The following is a 22086-nucleotide window of genomic DNA, read 5'->3' on the forward strand; positions in this document are numbered from 1 at the left end:
GTGCTAAGATTAAAGTGTTATTTTATTTATTTTAAAAAATCTTATGAATTATATTTGTATTTAATGAAAAAAAATTTACATGCAATTTTTAAATCTTAAATATTTTTAAACTAAGAGCCAAAGTTTTTTATATTGTAACTCAATAGACAGTGTAATTTTAATTTTGAATTTTATTCTAAATTTAAAGAAAATAATAATCACAATGAAATTTCAGATTTATTTAGCATCAAAATTCAAGTATAAAGCCTCATGAACTACTTATTTAATAATTGGTTTTTATAACATAAAGAAATGTTATAAAAACTTAACATAAGAATTACAAACATAAATAATGAGCAACTCTACCTATAATTTTATTATAGCTCATTTATTTGCTTTTTAACTACTTGGATCAACTTGAATTGATTGAGAATTAATTTTGTGTAAACTAAGACTCTTAACTGCTTATAAATATCTTAATTAATTATATATTTATCTATATAAGATTTTGAGTTTTGTTATTGTGAAGTAAATGTTGGTTGAATATAATTACTAAAGGTATGTTGACAAATTAATCTTAAAAAAGAAACCATTTTATATTTACTATTGTTTTAAAGTTATTGGTTTGCAATTTATAGGTAGTGGATCATTGTTCATAATAATTAGAAAATAATTTCTGTCGATTAGTTAACAGTTGTAGGCTAATTAATTAATTATGAAGCGAGTGTTGCAGAGGTGTTTTTATATTTAATTTTTGAATAAAAATTCTTTTTGGTGTTAACAATTAAATTCGTCTCCTTTGATTTTTTTCTAAATTATTTTTAATATTTTAAAAATTTGATTTGATTGTTTTTATTTTTTTTTTTGAATAATACATAAAACATTTTATTTTATAAATTTTTGTGAACTTATTTTTATTGAACATAAAAAAGAAAAATGATTAAGTTTTGTTGCATTGAAGTAGAAATGAATAAAATATCACTATTAAGGAACGGCTAAATGCATCAATATTTATAATTTTTTTTCTGATTTTTATAAATAATTTCCTGTTTTTCATGAGAACATTTTTATTGACTTAATTTGGGAAATACTAAAATAAATTATTGCTATACTGATTGGTTTTGTTTTATGACCTGTAAAAGAAATGAGATAATTTATAGATTCTTCGTGGTTGTATGACTAAAATGCTTTAGTGTGATACTTTATCTCATTTCGCAATAATTAGATGCAATTGCATTTATGTATGTTTTATTTGCATGAGAAATAAAAAGCCAAATATATATTTTCAAAATAAGTGTTTTTAAATAAATTACCATAATACTATTTACAATTAAGCTGATGTGCGTAAGTCCTGGATTTAGCGAAATATAGCTGCATTTTGAAATTTTTTGCTACAGTTTGTATTTCAATTGCGATAGAGAAAGTGATACAAATTACAACATAAATTGTGTTTTAATAATGTTAAAATTTAATACATTTGAATAAATTCATATATTAAATTCTTTTTTAATGACACCTAAATTTTGTTGTCCTTGTTCCATACCCACTAAGCACAATCTTGTCTTTGACATTTTCATGTGGCATAGAACCCTAGCAACAATTATGTCTTGGCCCCAGTTGGGCTTGACATGACTCCATATGAACATGCTCTGAGGGACCAATATTGGGATGACTAACTTATTTAATATTGGTCCTATGCAGTGTCAATATCGGCCTGTCTATATAGGGCTTATATTGGTTGAATAATAATTATAAAATATCGGGTGAATCTGACAATTCTATATCGGGCCGATATTGGTTATAAAGTGATAGTAAAATATTGGGTGAATCTGACAATTCTATATAGGGCTCATATTGGAAAAATATCGACCCTTTGAACCTTATTGAGCCAAGATTTCTGAATATTGGTCCAATAAGGGCCCAAGTTATTTTGCTGCTCAAGAGATGTGCTTTTGTGTCTTAAAAAAAAAGCATGACCTCAATTCTGTGTCAGTCTGGTATATAGAGATCCAGTTTCTGACCATCATTCTTTTCTGTAAACAAATTTAGAGGTTCAAAATTTTTCTAGCTATGGAAATATGATTAACAAATTACAACATAAATTGTGTTTTAATAATGTTAAAATTTAACACACTTGAATAAATTCATAAATTAAATTCCTTTTTAAGGGCCTAAATTTTATCGGCTTTGAGCGATCACAATCTTGTCTATGACATTTTCATGTGGCATAGAAGAGTGTGCTTTTGAGTCTTAAAGAAAACATGACTTTAATCCTGTGCCAGTCTGGTATATAGAGATCCAGTTTCTGGCTAGCAATATTTTCTGTTAACTATAGTTCAAAATTTTTTCTGGCTATGGAATTAGGATTAACCTTCTTTCCACAGAACCCAGACTTTAAAGTATATGAAGATAATTGTAAGCGCATTAACCAATAATAGTCTACTTTAAATATTTAATAACAAGAATGAAACTTTTTACTGTTTTTTCATTAATAATTTTTTATTTTTCCTAAGTTAGTTTATATCTGGCAGTTGAATTCACACTGCTGTAGCTATGCCTAGTTTAGTTTTTGGTAGTGTATATGTTTCCGTGAACGGCCAAAATCAAGATAATGTCGACTTTCACCAGTGAATGTCAGCAATCTCATAGTCGCTTCGGCGAATGTTCGAAATATTTGTTATATCCATTTTGATATTAATTTATTCGTTGATATTATTACATTTATTCGATATTTTAATATCTGCTGAGGATAGATTAGGAGAAACATCAATGTTCAGAGTATCTGTTAAATATAAACTGGGCAGTGACACTTGACCTTAAAAAAAGATTGATGAAGGGCATACCGAACAGTGGCACTTAACTAGACCGATTATATATTTCAGATTTGCCAAATGTGACCTATGTGATTGTCAACATTCACCGGAAGTCAACAACCACTAATTTCTGTCATTCACTGTAACATATGAACAGCTTAAACAAACCTGGTGTATGTTGAAAATCAGAGTTCATTAGTAAATTATTTAATTTTATTTCGCTTTCTAAATCTTGGTGGGAAATACTAATTCAATTTTCTATAAATGTTTGTCCTTTTTCATAATTTGTTTAATATGTTATTTTTCTTCAATGAATTATATTTTTTAAAATGCTTATTTTATTTTATGAATATTTGCAATTTTTTCATTGTCATTTTACATTATCTAATTTCATAAGGACAAACATAAGGAATAGATCATTGATTGGATCTGAATATAAATACTCTATTCAAAAACCGTTGCTATTTAAAAAAAAATCCTAACCCATGGAACCCTAGGGCCATTCTAGGAATACCATTAAGAAAACCACTAAACTAGTTCATCTGATATCATCATGAAATATATATGAGCTGCACAGATTAATTTCATAAATCAAAAAGGGAAGATGTAATGAAAGAAATCATTGTTTCTAAAATTCCCTGTATTGCATTGTTTCTAAAATTCCCTGCATAATATGAGAAAAAATTTTCTCGTATAGGTAAATTTTTTATGTAACATTTTTTTTTTTCGTTTAGCGGTTTTTATTATTTAGTAAACTTATTAAAAGTATACAAATCTGAGACTGAACCTAGTGATTTGAAATTTAAACTTAAGATATTTCAGAAAGTAGAGTTAGTTGATTTGTGCAGTTAAAGTTATAAAAAATGTAAGGATTAACTAGTGAGTAAAAAAAAGAAGAAAGAAATGACAAGATTGTGATTAAAAAACAGAAACCTATCATTTTGACATTAACAGCCAATAAATATTTCTCCCATTCATCATCTCTGAATTATATTCATCAACACTAAATTCAATTATTTTAAAAAAAGAAAAGAAACAGAATTGTCTTTACTATGGCAAACTTAAATATTACATTTTTATAGGAGAAAAAAATGAAGTAACTAATTTATGTAATTTGGAAGTATTAATTTGTTGATTAATTTTTTACTTAAAATTTTAGTTACTTTTATTTTGGATTAAAAAAAAATAAATGAAAAAAAGGGAACTTGGGAATCTTACAACTAACTCCTTATCAGCACAAATATCACTTTATTAGTGTATCACTACTTTTCCCTTTAAAGTTCTTACATAGTATCAAGTATAAGACCATATAAGTACAGTACAGAACCCGTTATCCGGAAATCAAAAAACCGGAACGAAATTCGATAAATTTTCCCGCCATTTAAAAAAAATAATTTTTTTTCCCTCATAAGATTTTAGGATTTTTCTTTCTTTTTTGAAAGATGTTTACCTTACCATCATTTTGGAAATAATCATTAGTGTATTACTCCATCGTTTTTTCTTCTTTTTAAGATTATTTCCAAAAAAAAATTTTTTTATTTGGGTTTAACAATAGAAAAACGGCTTTTTGTAGCGATTCAGAAAACCGGAAAAATCAGTTATCCGGAATAGCGATGGTGCCGATCGTTCCGGATAATCGGTTCCCTACTGTATTAACTTTTCAATGATATCAGAAAGTCACATTATTTATCTTAAAAAATTAACATGAGACCAGTATGAATAAAGTAATAAAAATTTTTATTGAAAAAATAAACTTATGTTTTCATTGATGAGAATTATTTTTTTTAAATATCATACAATATAATACTTTTAATATATAATTCTACAGGCAATTTTATTAATGAATATTTTAAACAAAATATAAAAAGATTTTTTTTTTTTTTTACTGATACCATTATTTATAATACTTTAAAGAGCACTCCAATTAAAAAAAATTGAGCATATTTCTTTTTGTAAATTAAAAATTTGGAGGAATTTTTTTAAAAAAAAAAGTTATTTTATACGGCATAATAAATCTTTTTCATTGCATGCTTCTTTTAAAAGGCTTTATTTTTTGGGGAAAAACATATAAAAATTTAGAAGCAGGCGGCCTTCTATTTATTTTGACGGCAAAAAAAAATGCTTATTTATTTTGATAAATGATTTTATGAAACCATAAAAAACATAACATTTTTATAACATGTTTTAATTTTTTTCTAAATAAAGTCTCTAAACAAAGTAACATTTAATCATCAATAAATATTTAAAATTATTTTTAGAAATATATTTTTATATTACACCAGAACTTGAAAAACAACATTGATTACAGTCGAACCTAGTTCATTAGGTGCAATATTTACTTAATCTTAAACGAGAGTTAATTTTATTAAATTATAGCCTTCCAAGATGGAGAGAATTTAATAATAAAAGAGAAACTATGCCTTCCCATAATACCAGATCTGATTTATATGCCAGTTGTAATCATTAAAAGTGGCATAGTTTTTCCACCATTGAATTAATACATCCAAAATGGTATGCATACAAGATTTATGCACCTTTTTATGTGATGACGGGTGGTTCTTTTTCAAATAACTGACAATTTTAAAATTGTAAAGCTTTAGCTTTTAAAATTTTCTAGTAAAATTTTAGAAATTATGTTCTCAGGAGAATATAATTCTTGTATAGACTGATTTTTCAGATTAACTGCTTATTATGTATTTCTTTATTTTATTTGAAAGCAAGCCTAGTATAAAAATCTAATTTTTTTATTTACATAAAAAACGATAAGAAAACAAGAAAAATTTACAGTAAAATGTTCATTTTTTTTATTTATGTAAACATTTCATAAAGTACTCAGATCTTAAAATTGATTAAAAAATAATCCGTAAGCATCGTATGAGACAATTTAGGAATAAATAATAATAAATGACTTAGTCTACAAAACAATCATAATTAAGATATATTTTTAGTCATACAGAAATATATTTTAAAATTCTATACACGAACACATTTTATGTATATAATGTACATATTTTAAATGAGATAAACAAAATCACAAAATGGAACAGTTGAAGTTATCGACAAGACTTTTATGTTCAAAGGGGGGTCTGTGGGCCTCTTGGATGTGCTTGTGATATTCTCTGTCTTGTTCCATAGCCGCAAGCAGCTGTTCTTCCCGGGCTGGTATTTCAATGGCCTCGGCACATTCTAGGCTGCAGGCCCAATGTTGGAAAGGTACACAAAAATTTCCCAAGTAAGGATTCTTGAAGGTGTAGACTTTATAACCTGCGAAAAATCATAGTGCATTTAAAAATAAGAAAAACTCAAATTCGTAATAAATTAAAAGGTGTTAGTGATAATGTATTTTACCCCATGTCATTATTATCGTCTATTGTTGAACAATTGCAGAGGATGTTCAAAAAGTTCAAACAACAAAAAAAATTCTAATGCTATTTTCTTTTAGTGTAAAATGAAATATAATTAAAGCAACTTGTTTTAAAGTGTTCATTAGTTTTTTTTTCTTTTCTTTAAACATTTTAGAACAATCATTTAACTGAAAAATCTATTAGTATGGATTAATAGTAAATTTATTTTATTCTTAAAAAAAATAAAAAAATACTGCATAGTTTTTGCAGACAAAATTAATATTAAAAAAAAAAAATCGCTCTTGTATTAGCAGTCCGTTTTTCATTTATGCAACGCGGATGCAACTTTGGCCAATCTTTGGAACTTCAACATCCAGGATATACAAAATAGACTGGCAAAATCCGTTGAAATTTGGAAAGAGTATTCCAAATTAGCAAGTTTGAGCTGTGTCAGGGGATAAAGCATTTGCCTGCCAATGATGTGACCCAAGCTCGAATCCCAGCAATGGCTGGTCAATGGGATTTTTGCACCCAGCTTTCACCGACAACTGATGTAAGTATAGTTGATCAAGGAGTTCCCTTGTCTTCTGGATTAGATTCAAAATTACAAAAGCTAAGGAGTTGAACATTAGTAGTCATAAAACCAAAATTGGGTCAGCTGTTCAACGGCGGTTATAAAATAAAACACAAGTTTCACTCATGAATCGGCATAAACAGATGTTTAAAATTAATTGATTAGACATATATGCCACATATGTATAAATTTTAACACACTACAACCTTCGCCATTCAGAAATTGTTTTAAACATTTGCAAAAACTACTTAGTAAATTGTTTCATACTTCTTAAATTTTCAAGATATTTAAATACGACTATTTTCATTAGTTAACAAAAGTGATATTCACTTTAATATTATGAAATCTTTTAAAAAATTTGCTAATTAAAAAATTTACTTCAATAATTAAAAATTATACTACTTTAAATAATTACCTCATGCAATTTTTATAAAATTTAAAACTAGTTCAAAAATTTTGTTTAATTCTATTGAATATTTTTAAAGTTAAAGCAAAAAGTGTTTGTCTAAAAAATTAATTTTATAACAGTGTATCTCCAAAAGCTATGCTTACGAAATTTTATGTATTTAAAGCTTTAGCTTTTAAAATTTTAGAAAATTATGTTCCCAGGAGAATATAATTCTGGTGTAGACCAATTTTTCAGATTAACTGCTGAGATATAGGTCACAGTTTTGAGCCAATCTGGTTTAGAGCTTCACTATACAACGTTATATTAATAATAAAAATAATAATAATAAAGGTGATAAGGCTAAATTCATGATATTCCTTGAAAATTTTATTAACACATTTTATGTATTTTTCATATATTCACTAAGAAATTTTAAGAGTTTTGTTTTAAAAGCAAAATATACAATATAGTACATCTAACCCTCCACGTACGGCTCTCGCGATTTGAGCGGGGGTATCAGTATCGACCCTGACTACGGGTCACGTAAATATCGCAGGCGCAGAGTTTATCCTCTTTGTTTCAACATTGATCCCGCTATTTCCACGTGTAGGTAAAAAAAAAAAAACATCATTTGATGGTTATTTTTGCTGCTAGGTGCCACTAGAGCTTTCAAGAATTTTTTTCTCTAGCATGAATTTTTGCTCCCGCGTATGTATGAGTTTGGATACTTTTTGTTTTTCTTTCATGCAATAAGCATTTATGTAAAATATGGATTTGCTGAGTGCCAGCGGCATTATATGTGGGAATAACAAACAAAAATATCTTGATTATGAAGAAAGTGATTCCATAAATCTGGGCTTTTCTTTTATTTTTTTCTGCTTTATTACAAAATTTCCGTAACATTTTTTGAGACAAAATGTTTAAAAATTATATTCATCCAACAATAAAAATATCACCTGAATTTTTTAACTTTTAAACCCTTCCCGCTGAAATAGCGGGCGCCATATTATGTATATTATTTGAAAACGTAAAAAGCTATTAAAATTCTTGTATTATTTTAAAACAACTGATGAAGATGTGAATTGTAGCTAATGCAGATAAAGAAAACAAAAAAATGGCCTCCTATTTCAGAATTGGAAAGTATAAATACTGAGCCGTACGCGGAGGGTTAAATAAAAATCTATCTTCATTATATTTTTATTCCTTTAAGAGATACCTACCTGCTTTGGATCTGGGATTGGCTGTGAAACACTTATAACATATTTTAAAATCATAATAAATACTGCAAATGTAATCTTTGAGCAAAGAAGGAACACATGTATCAACAAAGAAGTTTAACTTGGCTGCAATGATGGCCGACGCAGAGAGCAACTTCAGGGATCTCAGTTTGGATTGGCTCGATCCACTACCCGGAATGGCTAGGATCCTCTCGTTCACATCCGTGTGGTACCACATGAATGTAGCCTTGAAATAGTTGTGGTTGCCATGTCGATGTACAGTTTTTAAGCTGGGCATTACCAGCAGAAATCCAGGTAATGCATCCAAGAGATTATAATCTAAGTACAGAACTTTTAGCTTTTTGCAGAAAGCCAGAGTGTAAGGGATGGATGAGTTCTGGAGTCTGTTGTTTGTCAGTGCCAAATATTCCAGCTTCTGGAACTTTCCGATATCGGGTGGTACCTCTTCTAAGAAATTATACTTTAATGAGAGGATTCTCAAGTTTGGGCACCTGAAGAGCTAGAACAAAGAAATTACAACACTTTCAATTTTATAAATGTTTTGCATGAAAATTAACATATTAAAACTGTGAATTTAAATGATATATTTAATTATTAATGTTAAAAAAAAGAAGAATTATAAACACGATTTGTCCTATTTTTAAAGATAGTAGTGACTGAATAAAATTTTTCTAAAGTAATAAAACAATTTTTAAAAAAATGTTATGAAAGTATCTTCTATATTCTAAATAAATAATTTTAATTAACAATTTAAAACATTCACAGTTTTAAACTGTTAATTGTTTAATTAAAATTCTGTTCAATGACTGCAATAACATAAAATAAATTCATTATCATTATTTTTTAACTAAAATTTTTAACAGCTTAATATTCAGCCAAATAAAAGAAAAAGAAAATAAAGCAAAATATCTTGTGAAGAACCAATCCAAACAAATGATACAAACAATATGATATCCAAATAAATGTAGTAATAAAGACTTAAAAACCACAAAAATGTAAATGTTTCTAATATATATACAGTAGAGAACCGATTATCCGGAACGATCAGGACTATCGCTATTCCGGATAACTGATTTTTCCGGTTTTCTGAATCGCTACAAAAAGCCGCTTTTTAGTGTTAAACCCAACTAAAAAAAATAAATATTTGGAAATAATCTTAAAAATAAGAAAAAACGATGAGGTAATACACTAATGATTATTNATAAATGTTTTGAATGAAAATTAACATATTAAAACTGTGAATTTAAATGATATATTTAATTATTAATGTAAAAAAAAAGAAGAATTATAAACACGATTTGTCCTATTTTTAAAGATAGTAGTGACTGAATAAAATTTTTCTAAAGTAATAAAACAATTTAAAAAAAAAATGTTATGAAAGTATCTTCTATATTCTAAATAAATAATTTTAATTAACAATTTAAAACATTCACAGTTTTAAACTGTTAATTGTTTAATTAAAATTCTGTTCAATGACTGCAATAACATAAAATAAATTCATTATGATTATTTTTTAATTAAAATTTTTAACAGGTTAATATTCAGCCCAAGCAAAATATCTTGTGAAGAACCAATCCAAACAAATGATACAAACAATATGATATCCAAACAAATGTAGTAATAAAGACTTAAAAACCACAAAAATTTAAATGTTTCTAATATACAGTGGAGCATCGTTTATACGACGATCACTTATACGACGTTTACATTTATACGACGTTTTAGTGTGGTCCCAAATCATTCCTATTTATTTTAATGTAAAAATATATCGTTTATACGACGCACAGAATCGGTTATACGTCGGTTTTTAGATTTTGTTCATGTTTGTTTATTTAATTTTTATTTTTTCTTGTGTATTTTAAAAAAGGGTGGAATTTGCCAACATGAATGATACGGAAAAGGGTGCCAACAAGAATGCTTGGATGACAACCGTAATTTTTACTAGATGACTGAAAAAACTAGACAATGTTATGAAGAGGCAAAAAAGAAAAAAATTTCTATTCATCGACCAATGTCCAGCGCACCCATCGATACTAATTATTTTGGAAAATGTAAAAGCTCTCTTTTTTCCTGCAAATTGCACAAGTGCGCTTCAGCCATTAGATTTGGCTATGATTAGAAATCTAAAATTGCATCATAGAAAGCAGTAAGTTCAACTCGCTATTCAAAGCATTGTAGAGACTAATAGCAAGAAAATATAATTTAAGGTAACATATATTCAAATTGCTCACTGCAATTTTTCTTCTTTGGTTATTTGTTTGTTTTACTTTGCCTAATTTAGAAATTTATGTAAATCAACACGTTAAACATTAAAATTAACAGAAAACAGAGTTAGTTTCAGTTTTAGAAGTAAAAATCGCTTATACGACGTTATCGCTGATGCGACGTTTTTCGGTGGTCCCTGCGGCGTCGTATAAACGATGCTCCACTGTATATATATATATAAAACACAAGAGTATTTTATGGTAAATAATAAATTATGTACCTTAGAATAATTTTTATTTTCATTGCAAAAAGAAAAACCAAAAAATATATATTACGGCCTTTTAAATATATCAATAAAAATATATATATTAAATCTCCCCCCCCCCTTGAAGATTCACTAAAAAAGTTCACTTGTGTGATATCAGTAAAATGTGTTACATCATCATTAATATCGTTATTAAACAAGCTTTTAAAAAATATGACAACATTAAACACTGTACTGCCGAAATAAAGTAATACAATGATAATAATATAGTCGAAATAGTACTTCTTTTGGAAGAGTGCAGTTTTCACCATGTTTAAAGATACTGTCAAGGTGCATTTCCACAAAGTCATGATACTGGAGATATCTGGTCAAAATACAATCTAAAAGAAATTAAATTTAATTATCTTCTGGTCAGTAAAAAAAGAATATTAATAACTTTCTAATGTAGGAAATCATTTTATACCTGCAGGGGAAGGTGCATAAAAAGGATTTGTTAATACAGTCTTCTTGATAAATGAAGGAAATCTATCTTTGGTCTCAGATATTGTAACAGCAACAAACCACAGAGTATTGGGTACAGACTATAGAAATACAGTAATATGATAAATCAATATAAAAATTACAAATATATTGTGGATTAGAATCCGTACAAATGAAAACTAATATTATTAAAGAGCCACATTTGAAGATTGAATTTTTTTTTATATATAAATAACAAGTGTGGGTCAGCAAGAAAAAAAAAAGAAACATTCATGACATCAAAAATTAATTTTTAAAAAAGGGTGAGTAAACAATAGTGTTAAGTTTTATGTAGGAGAGATTTATCAACCAATAATATTTTTTTTAAAAATGCTACTTCATGATTAAATATTAGTAATTTAGACAAAAATATTGGGTGCTATTTCCCTATCAAAATCTAGTTTCTATGAAATGAAATTGTGAATTGAAAGTATCACAGCCTGATTTTGGTAGTTTAAAAAAATTATAAAAATACATAGTGGCTTCCTCAAGGATGGTAACCAGTTTTCTCTTTTATTTATTTAATTTTTCATTTATTTGCTTATTATTATTTTTCTTTTCCTTTTGAGATAGAAAGAATTTCAGATCAGAGCTTATGCCAAAATAATCATCAAGTTTTGGTGACTTCTGAACCTGTTAATTTTTCACTAGCCTGTGAAAAATTAAAAAACCTTTCAGAAGGGAACCAACTTGAAAGGTTTAACACACAACCATCTCAGGAATACCTCTACATATTTTTTTTTTTTTAACTTTTACAACTTAGAGAAAATAAATATTCTGACACATTGGCTCTTTTAGTTGGCATAAATAGATACTGATATAATTAATGTCCCCAGGTGGTAGTGCTTCTTCTTATTTTTTAATTTTTAGCTTCTCATATGTCACAGCTCTGCAAGAGCTAAGACTTGGCATCCATTTTGTCTCAGGTTCCATTCAGTAAGTCTCCCAAAACAGTGACTAATTTTAATTTTTAAAAGAAAGTTTTAATATGATATGCTAGAATTGGTAGATTCTGTTATATGCTAAATGTGCAAACAATGTTTTTACTGGAGATATTTCCATAGCAGCACCTGCCCTCAGCCAATTACAATAGCCAAAGCTGTGATCCAATTTACTTTATGCATGTGCCAATACGCAAGGTTTCAATTTCTTTTTTTCGTTGCATAAAACACCAGAATTTAAAATATTTTACAGCTTTCACAAATGAATGGATTTGAGGAGAAATAATAAAGCTTTATTTCTTAATTATCCAGGAGAGCAATTTTCAGAAAAATCACTGTGATTTTCATATATCCAACAAGATATGCTTGTGATATAATTTTATTTTAATTTTTGTTAACATGAAAGACAAAACAAATAAGATATCAATAAGAAAAAAAATAAAAGGAACAGTTTGATGTAAAAAATTAGAATTTTGGAAAAAGTGTGGCTTACCACTTTAGATGCTTATTTGATCTTTAAAGTAATGCAAAAAAGATTTAACATTATCTTAAATAATTTTAATCAGTTCTTTTGCTAAATGCATTAGATTTTTTATTAAGTTTGCAAAAATTAAGCCTCATATTTAATCGCGATCTGTCGCGCCAACTACAATCGCCAAATAAAATTCAAACTTGAAAATTTAAGAAAAAAACAAAAACATGTAGATGTTTGTCCCGGGGGGTGGCTAGGAGATATACCTTTCCAGATGGTCCCTTCTGTATTTTTTCTTTCTTTTTAGTTTCTCACGGACCGCTGCCCGACTTGGTGATTATTTTGTCCGAGATCTCTCCCATATTTATACATGCAGATCTTTCTTAAACTGATTTTTACTCAATTATACTAGATTACACAGTAACAAGAATTATCGACTTATCGAGCTTTAGACAACCTTTAGTTGTATAGATATATATATAAAAACAAATTATGATTCTTATTAAATGGAACACATAATACTATTGATAGATCACAAATCAGGATTCTCTGATACCTTTAACGAAAAATCATTGTCTTTTAAAACATTGGTTTTCACTTTGAGCCAGAATTCAGGATCGTTATCCAATTTTCGTAAAAATAAAAACTCATAACAATGAAAAACAGGAATCATTTTTCAAGCCCATACTTCGAAAACACTCAGGAGATGGATTTTTGTTTTTGTTTACAAATATTACGGTTGTTAAGGTTTTACTCCACTTTAACTGTCAATTTATTTAGATGAAAGCTAGAAGCTTATCGTTTAAACGTAGGTATAAAGCTCTGAAATTATTAACCGTTACCTAACCAATATTTGTGATTCATAGAGGAGACATCAGAGACAGGAAAATATTATTTTAATGTATGAATGAGGCTAAATAATTTTTAAAATTTAAGATGATTGCTTCAGTTTTGTGATCATACTGACTTATTCAATTCTAATATCTTTGTATTTAACGTGGTAGCTGCTGTATTACTTCCTTAATATTTGTTTTAGAAATGTCAAACAATAAAAGTGGTAAGCTTCATTTATGATATTAATAGTCAAAATATAATAAAATTGTTAATAAACTAAGAGCGATTTCAAGAAATATGCTTATTTTTATTTTGACTGATTTATTATATTATAGCAGTAAAGAAACTAATTGCTGGTTTGTTATAAAGTGAGATGTTAATTTACTTGCTTTTAATTTAAATTCGGATATAAAAATTTGTCACATCAATAAGTTTTGCGATATTTAAGATTTCTCTTTATTCAGTATCTTTTTTTTAAAAATATGCTTTTAATGGTTTCGTTCTCATAAATTAGCGTTTTCTATTTGTTTTATTTTTTTCTCTGATAAAAGTTTCTTTTTTTAGTTTTTATGGAAATTCTTCTTCATTTGATTCATTTTTTCAGACGTAATAATGTTTGTAATTTGAATTTAGATAATAGCTTAAGTGCTAGTGACTTTTTTAACTAAACGTTTAAATTCATTCTCAGAATGTATTTAAGTATTGTATTTATCTTTTCTTCTTCTTATTATTAAGATTATTATAATCCTGTTATTAAATTTTTCAAAGGATAAATATTGCAATTGGAGTTCAGGTAAAAGCCTCATTGCTGGTGACTTTAATTTGAAATATTTTAAAATCTTTTACAAATATAGAAGAGTTGGCAGTTATTCTTTAGATCAGTGTTCATTCTAGACCTTGAAAAAGCTGGCAAGTGAAAAGGACACTATTTCCCCTAAATAAAGGCACCTATCACAAAAAAGGGCATTGTTCACTAATATTTGCAAAGCTTTTAAGACACCTAAAATATACAAAGTATTTAATTTTATCCTTAAAAAATTGTTTAAGATAATTTGTTTGAATTGAAAATAATTCCTCAGTTAAATTTGCATATTCTGTAAATTAGCTTTAAAAATGAGCCCAATTCTCAAATTTATAAAAATGTTGCATGTCGAAGTGCGTAAAAAAGTGATCTCTAAAATAAGAAAATTCACTATCCATAACATCCTATTAAGTCCATCAAATTGAAATAAACCATGAGAAAATAGTCAAGAAACAACAAATGATCCATAAACGTGGAGTTACGATAAAATTGATTAAAATTGAACATCTCATAAAGGGACTCTTAGGGAGTCACACAAAAAACTCGCTTGTTGTAATAACATCTAATGAAAATTATCAAAATAGAAAAAAACATGTGAAAATGGCTTAAAACGATGTGGATTTACGATGGATTCATGGCGAATCATATGCCTGAAAAATTTATAACTGTTGCATCTATAACAGTGATCCTGTGTTGTAATAACATATTAAATATAAACGGAGTTTGAAAAACCATGAGTATAAGGCCGAAAATATGATAATTAACATTAAAAAAACTATCACCAGAGGACGTCAATTCTGACGGAATCGTTGCAAATTAAATGCCTTAAGAAATGAAAACAGTGACTCAAAATTTGATTGTAAAGCTCATGCTAATAATAGAATCGACACGAACTTTCCAAATGACCCAATATCATCTGACGATGGGAAATTACAAGGGAATCAAACGTCATAATATCATTGATTAACATCTAGTTTGGAAAAATCATGTGAAAGGGTCAGATAAAACTATAAATAACTATCGAAAAACCTATCATAAAACAGCGTGAAAAAGTGATAAATCCCTCACAAATCTAACACATTAAATAATAAGAAATCTAGCTCAAATTTTGAACAATAAATAGCTTCCAGAAAAATTATCATCAAACAACGTGAAATAATGATGGAATCCACCTGAATTGAATGCTTCAAAGAAGTGTTAGTTCAAGTACAACGTGTGTTCGTAGTAATAACATTTTAAAGATGTTTGAATTTCAAAAACTGTAGGGAAAGGGTCTAAAAACGATTAATCACTGCCGAAAAAAAGGTTAGAAAACCATGTGGATTTATCGATAAATTGACCTTTGCCTCGCAAACCTTGCCTCAGCTACTTTGATTTTTTGCCAAACTATCAATAAGGATCTCTATAGGAATTAAATATTTTGAGAAAAATCTGTATTTTTCAAACAAATTGCACCAAAATGAGATCAATATGTGCATAAAGTTTTTTTATTGAGATTTTGAGTGCAAAGAAAGTTTTTCTTTCCAAGTCTGACTGTGACAATTTCGTGATCCCCCAAAGTCTCCTACGAGCATGACATCATTTGTGAATTGTGCCTAGTGATCACAAATAATTATGATTTTAATATATATTACAGAGCTCAGATATTGAATTTATAAACGAAGCAGTTTTTTAATAAATAATTGATTTCGGTGATAAATACTACCTCATTTAACTTAGTTTAAAATCACTATTGATTTAAACTGAAAATTTATAAATATGTTGCAATTTTTTTTATCTCTAAATAATCTTTTTTTTTAAGGTAAAACAATGGAAGAAGTTTACGTAGTTGCAAAATATGACTACGAAGCACAGGGCGGCCAGGAGCTAGATATCAAGAAACATGAACGTCTTGTCCTTTTAGACGACAGTAAACATTGGTGGAAAGTTCAAAATTCTAGAAATCAAGCAGGATTTGTTCCATCAAACTATGTAAAAAGGGAGAAACCTTCTATATTTGATAGTATTCGTAAGAGAGTAAGAAGAAAAAGTGAGCCCAAAATTTCCTCCCCTTCCACAAAAATGTCATCAAAGGAGACTGACATAAATGACATTTCACCCCGTGTCACTGCTCAAGCAAATAGGATTTGCTTAAATACGACTGCGATTGTTAAATATAACTATGAAGCTCAGCAAGCAGATGAGATTTCTTTGGTGAAAGGAAGTAGGGTTGTGGTGATGGAGAAATCTAGCGATGGTTGGTGGAAGGGAGAGAGTTGCAACTTGCAGGTTGGATGGTTTCCTTCCAACTATGTGCTGGAGGAGCCTAAAGATGTGCCTGACATTTCCTGCAACTTACCTCCCGACGAAGAGCCGATCAGTACTGCAACATATCAAAACGTTCTTCAAGGAAATGATATTGTTGTCGCTTTGTACCCCTTCGTATCGCAGAGTGACGAGGAGCTGAGTTTCCAGAAAGGTGAGCAGCTCGAGGTCGTCGAGCGCCCTCTGAACGACCCTGACTGGTGGAGGGCCCGCAACGGTATTGGACAGATCGGATTGGTGCCTAAAAATTATTTGCAGATAGTGTCTCCGGGACGCAGTGCTACAGATTCTAGTGATTCGGAATCCACTCCTCAGAAGATGGATGATAACCCCATTGTGGGTGTTTCAGTTAATGGTGCCCAACATGAACTTTGTAAAACTCCATCGAAGGCCAGCGGGGGTTGTCCGATGGTGAAGCAACGAAATAAAAACAGTTGCGATAGGCCTTGGTACATCGGAAGCATTACGCGTAATGACTGTGATAGGATGCTGAATGAATTGGCCGAAGATGGTGATTTCGTAATAAGAGAGAGTGAGACTAATGTAAGTTAGAGAAAAATTATTTATCGAATAAATTTTCTTTTATTTCCATCTATATATTTATATGTTAATCCTCATGGCAGAATTTCGGTGACATTGTCGCCGGAGTGGGCAAGTTTTCGGACAGAATGGATTAATCCACGGCTTAAACTGTCCTGTCCAAAACCCTTTTCTTGATTTTATGTCGCAATTTGAAACTAATATTGAGATAAATAAGTTGTTAATTTTTGATCAATTAACAAAATGAAGACAAGTTTTTGTTTTATTAAAAAAGTTTATTATTATTTTTAATATTGCATTGTTTATCCTTATGCAGAAACATAATTTATCAGTATTAAAAGCTTATTCATATTTAAAGATTAAGGTATTCGCTTGTTGTTCATAGAATTGTAGAGCTTCAAAAGTAAGTCTTTTTTTATTATATTATTTTCTTTTTAAAAGAAATTATATGAAAAGTATCAAATATTTATTAATTTATGTAATTATTATGTGTTATAAATATAAAATTTTTACCCTTTACCAATGTTCAAGGTTTTTGACAGTTTTAGTCAGTTTAGGACACTTTAAAACAGTAAAACTCATGTGTCCTGTCCAAAACCCCAACCCTGATTATCACAGAGTGTTACAGAGTTTTTGCAGAAAGATTTTTCTTTTGAAAAGGGAAAAATTTTGGTTTTCCTTTCTGCATAACTTTTCGAAAAATGTTTTTTTTTTATGTAGAATTTTTTTCAAAGATGTCTTTCTAGTGCATCAGAGAGGAAAGAAATAATCATGATTTTTCTTTTCTCATTTGAGATTTTTAAAAAAAACTGTCATAACTGACTTCAGCTAGAATTTCAAATTAATTTTTTAAAAAATCTGAAATCACGAAAGTTTAAAAGATACTCTAGAAATGATAATCTTTCTTTCATCATTTTTTTTCTTTAAATAACACCATATTTTACATACACTTATTTGAGTATCTCTTTTTCAAAGAGTCCTGTTCGCGTGATGAGGAAATAATTAGTGCATTTTTTCCGCCTGCAAAATTCGAGAATATCGCCTATTTTATTGTAATTCAAAAAATATTATTTTTACAATTCTTAGTTTTAATTTACAATTATTAATTTTTAATCAATTATTAATTTTTACAATTTATAATTTTTCTATAATTTCTTCCGTAAACACATTTCTGTTACTTTAAATTAGTAATTGTTATAATTAAAAGTATCTTAAGGTAAAATATTAGTGCTAGAGAAGTTTGTCGCATGAAGCCAAAAAAAATTCTGCTATGGGGGTGTTAATTATGTATTTGTAATTATTAAATATGTTACCTGACATAGCCACACATCAACATATATCTTTGGCCTAATATTATAGGTTGAACAGATTTATTACGGTAGGGGTGCACAACCTGCGGCTAAGCAACTGTTGAAGTGCGACCCTTAGCAGCACCTGAACATAATGACAAAAATTATAATTTTTTCTTTTTTTTGAAAAGAAAAAAATTTAATTAGATGTATTTCCACATAATTGTAAAAATCTTCATATTTTTAATATGATTCTATTCTGAGATGAAGATTTTGAAATCTAGTTTTTTGTATGCCCATTCCCATTTTGTCATTCATCCAAGTGATTTTTTGCTCAGGTTTTCAGCCGTTATTGTTTGATTTTCTCATAGTTTTTATAAACTAGATATTTATAATACCGTATTACTATGTCTTGCGAGTTTCAAATCATGCAGTTTAATAATCACTATTGATGTACTTTATTTTTGCTGTAAATAAAAGCTACTTTTTTCAGAAGTTACTGTTTTGTATTTCCGCTTGTTTTTGAAAATTCTGATTTTTTAAATTTGTATAATTAACAAACTTCAAGCGTCAAATTTTGCATTTTTATTATTAATAATCTCTTTGACATGCTTTATTGTGCCAATTTTGTCAATCTAAGTTAGTTTTCAATCGTCTTGTAGCAGTTATTACACTTATCCTAGTGGTATTGAAAATCCAGAAATTTTTTTATATAAGATATTGTTACAACTTGCACCGGGCCCTTGCTCGGGCTGGTGATAAATTGAAATAACTAGTTAAAAATGTTCGTGCACTATGTGTCACGACTTCTAAATATTTTAAGTATTTTGTTAGAGCCGTGGTGGCTCAGGGGGTAAAGTCCTCATGTCCCAATGAGCTGACCCGGGTTCGATCCCAGACATAGCTGGTTGATTCGAATTCCACACCAGGCTCGCACTGACTGCAATGCTGACGTGAAATATCCTCAGCTGTTGACTTATCATTGGTTAGAGTCACCTTGCCGCCAGGCTAACCATGGAAGGTTTTCCTCTCCATGCAGATTAGTTCCATCAAAAAGTTCTCCATGAAGTTCCCTCGTCTTCTGGATTGGGTTCTATATTAAAAGGCTATGAAATTGAACATTAGTAGCCATAAACCCTAAAATTAGGTCGACTGTTATAAAAGTAATGAAATAAGACTATTTTGTTCAATACGAATAAATAAAAATTTTATTTTCAGGTTATTTCTAATAATAATAATACATCAGTGTGAGGTGAAGTATCTTTAGTTTCAAGGTAGTAAAAGCCTCTAAAAAATTATTAAAAATGTTATATTTATCAGTATCAATTATTTATTAACATATGAAATAATTATATGGGCAATGGTTACGCATGTAGAATTTTTACCTTTTACCAAAGTTCAAGATTTTGGACAGTTTTAGTCAGTTTCGGACAGTAAAACCGACATGTCATGTCCAAAACCAGTTTAGGATGTCCAAAACCCCAACGCTGATTTCTTGCACATAAAATTTTCCGATTTCTTCACATTTTATTACAATCACTTCACCCCTGATATTTGTTTCCAAAATTTAAATTTTTTTATTTCATGTATGTTTTTATACTGTGTCTCAAATTCTAATGTGTTTTTTAACCTTAATTTTAGGCCGGGGATTTTTCTGTGTCTTTGAAGGCGTCTTCTAAAAACAAGCACTTCCGTGTTCACATGGAGGATGGCGTGTTTTGCATTGGTCAGCGGAGATTTAATTCTTTAGATGAACTCGTAGAACATTATAAGAGAGCACCCATTTATACTGGTCCAGATGGTGAAAAATTATATCTAATCAAGCCATTCAGGAAAGTAGTTTGAAGTGTAATAATAATTTTTATTTTATTTATTTGAATGAGTTTTTGAGTGGTGCACTTTTTTTTGTGAAAATGTGTGTGGTCATGTGAATTTATAGTGAGCCAAATTTTAAGTAAAAACCATTGGGTACCATTTAATTAGTTGGACAGCAGAATGCCAAGGAGTGCCAATGCTAAAATGCTACAATAATGAGTGCTGAAATATTTTCAGTGTTATATAATGAATGCTGTAAAGATGTTTGAGGAATGTCATGCATTTTTTCCCCGCTATAATTTCATCCATTTTCATTCATAATTAAGTGAATATATTAGTAGTTATGTAATTTCTTTTTGTTGTGATGATGATGTAATTCAGTGATACTAATTAATAGGAGTTGATGATAAATGCATCCTATTAATTAGTATCACTGAATTTTTATAATTTTAGCTGCTTTTTTTTCTTTTCCTTTTTTAAAGTTTTGGTCAATAATTTATATTTAAGATTTTTTAAATAAAATTTTAATTTTAATGATATATTTCATTTCAAGAGCACTTTACTGAGTTAGTTTTTTTTTAAAATCTAAATTAGTGTACATTTTGCATTATTGTCATAGCATTCTTGTCATTTTAAATGTCCTCCAATAACAAATGTTGATGTTGAACTATATCATTTCTAATTTTAATTCATAATTTATCATTCTAAAACTATTTTTTAATTTTTTTAAAAGAATTTTTAGGTTATCAACATCCTAGCCCTGCTAATAAAATTTTTAGGTAACAATATAAAATTAACATGAAATTAACATGACATATAAAACATGTATAAAATGCAGCAAATCTTGATGCAGAGGTGCCAACTTGCTCCAGACTGTGCATGAATATTTTCGAGTGGTGGTCATTTAATGTATGATTCTTGGTTTAGTGAAGTGGATTTATAGGGTTTTACTTGCCATACTTCTTAATAATTCTAAGGTTTGTGTATTCAGGGGTCTGTCCAGACATTTTGTGAAAGGTGCGTTTTTCGTGAAATTGTGAAAAAATTACTCACATTCTTTCAACCAGGGTCCACTTTTATGAATTTGTGCAAATAGGGTCCGTTATTGCAAAAAAAACTTTTTCAAGGAGTTTTTTAATTGTTAAGACATACAAGATTATGCTCAACACTGTAAAATTATAATTAAAAAAATTAAATTTTAAAAAATAAACAACAATTGCTGCTTCTAAATTAGAGATACAACATACAAATATTTGGTATTTAACCTATACTGCTGAACGCAGAATATTAATTTCTGACGAATGATGGAAGAATCGTCTGCCGAAGAAAAAACTTAATTTGTTTACATCCATCTTTCTTGTTTTCTGCCCTGGGAAGGGTTTATTCGATTAACAAATGAAAAGATATTTTGTGAAAGATATGATGAGATATGAAAAGATATGAAAAGATATTTTATGAAAAGATATTTTGTGAAGGGTCCGTTAACGGACCCAAACTTCTTCGAAACAGACCCCTGGTATTGCACCACTTTGTTACAGATAAGCTGTGTTGAGTCTTTTACAATGATGGCAAAATTAATTCAAAAACTGCAAATTTCAGTTTGTAGTTCTACCGTTTTTTAAAATATTTTGTCGAATCAGGAGCAGTTGGCATTTTGAGTCATGTCTTTTAAATTTTGGATTTTGTCTAATATAAGTCCTCAGAACAGGTGAAAGCAGTCTTCTGACATCATTAACCTGAAAAGGTTTCATCAGATTTTCGTGC

The 22086-nt window shown here is 28.7% G+C and overlaps 2 protein-coding genes across 2 annotated transcripts; one reads left to right on the top strand and one right to left on the bottom strand.

Moving 5' to 3' along the window:
- Positions 1-4512: 4512 nt before the first annotated feature.
- LOC107453057 (uncharacterized) lies at positions 4513-13482 on the bottom strand. Its single transcript, XM_016069727.3, has 5 exons — positions 13295-13482; positions 11270-11387; positions 11089-11186; positions 8319-8835; positions 4513-6056 (listed from the first exon to the last, which is right to left on the bottom strand). The coding sequence occupies exons 1-5, from the start codon at positions 13409-13411 to the stop codon at positions 5824-5826; spliced, it is 1083 nt and encodes a 360-aa protein (XP_015925213.1). The 5' UTR covers positions 13412-13482; the 3' UTR covers positions 4513-5823.
- Positions 13483-13571: 89 nt separating this feature from the next.
- LOC107453056 (SH2/SH3 adapter protein dreadlocks) lies at positions 13572-20574 on the top strand. Its single transcript, XM_016069726.3, has 3 exons — positions 13572-13795; positions 16176-17221; positions 20149-20574. The coding sequence occupies exons 1-3, from the start codon at positions 13777-13779 to the stop codon at positions 20350-20352; spliced, it is 1269 nt and encodes a 422-aa protein (XP_015925212.1). The 5' UTR covers positions 13572-13776; the 3' UTR covers positions 20353-20574.
- The last annotated feature ends 1512 nt before the right edge of the window (positions 20575-22086 follow it).

The sequence above is a fragment of the Parasteatoda tepidariorum genome, chromosome 5 (genome assembly GCF_043381705.1).
Source record: "Parasteatoda tepidariorum isolate YZ-2023 chromosome 5, CAS_Ptep_4.0, whole genome shotgun sequence".
NCBI classification, from domain to species: domain Eukaryota; kingdom Metazoa; phylum Arthropoda; class Arachnida; order Araneae; family Theridiidae; genus Parasteatoda; species Parasteatoda tepidariorum.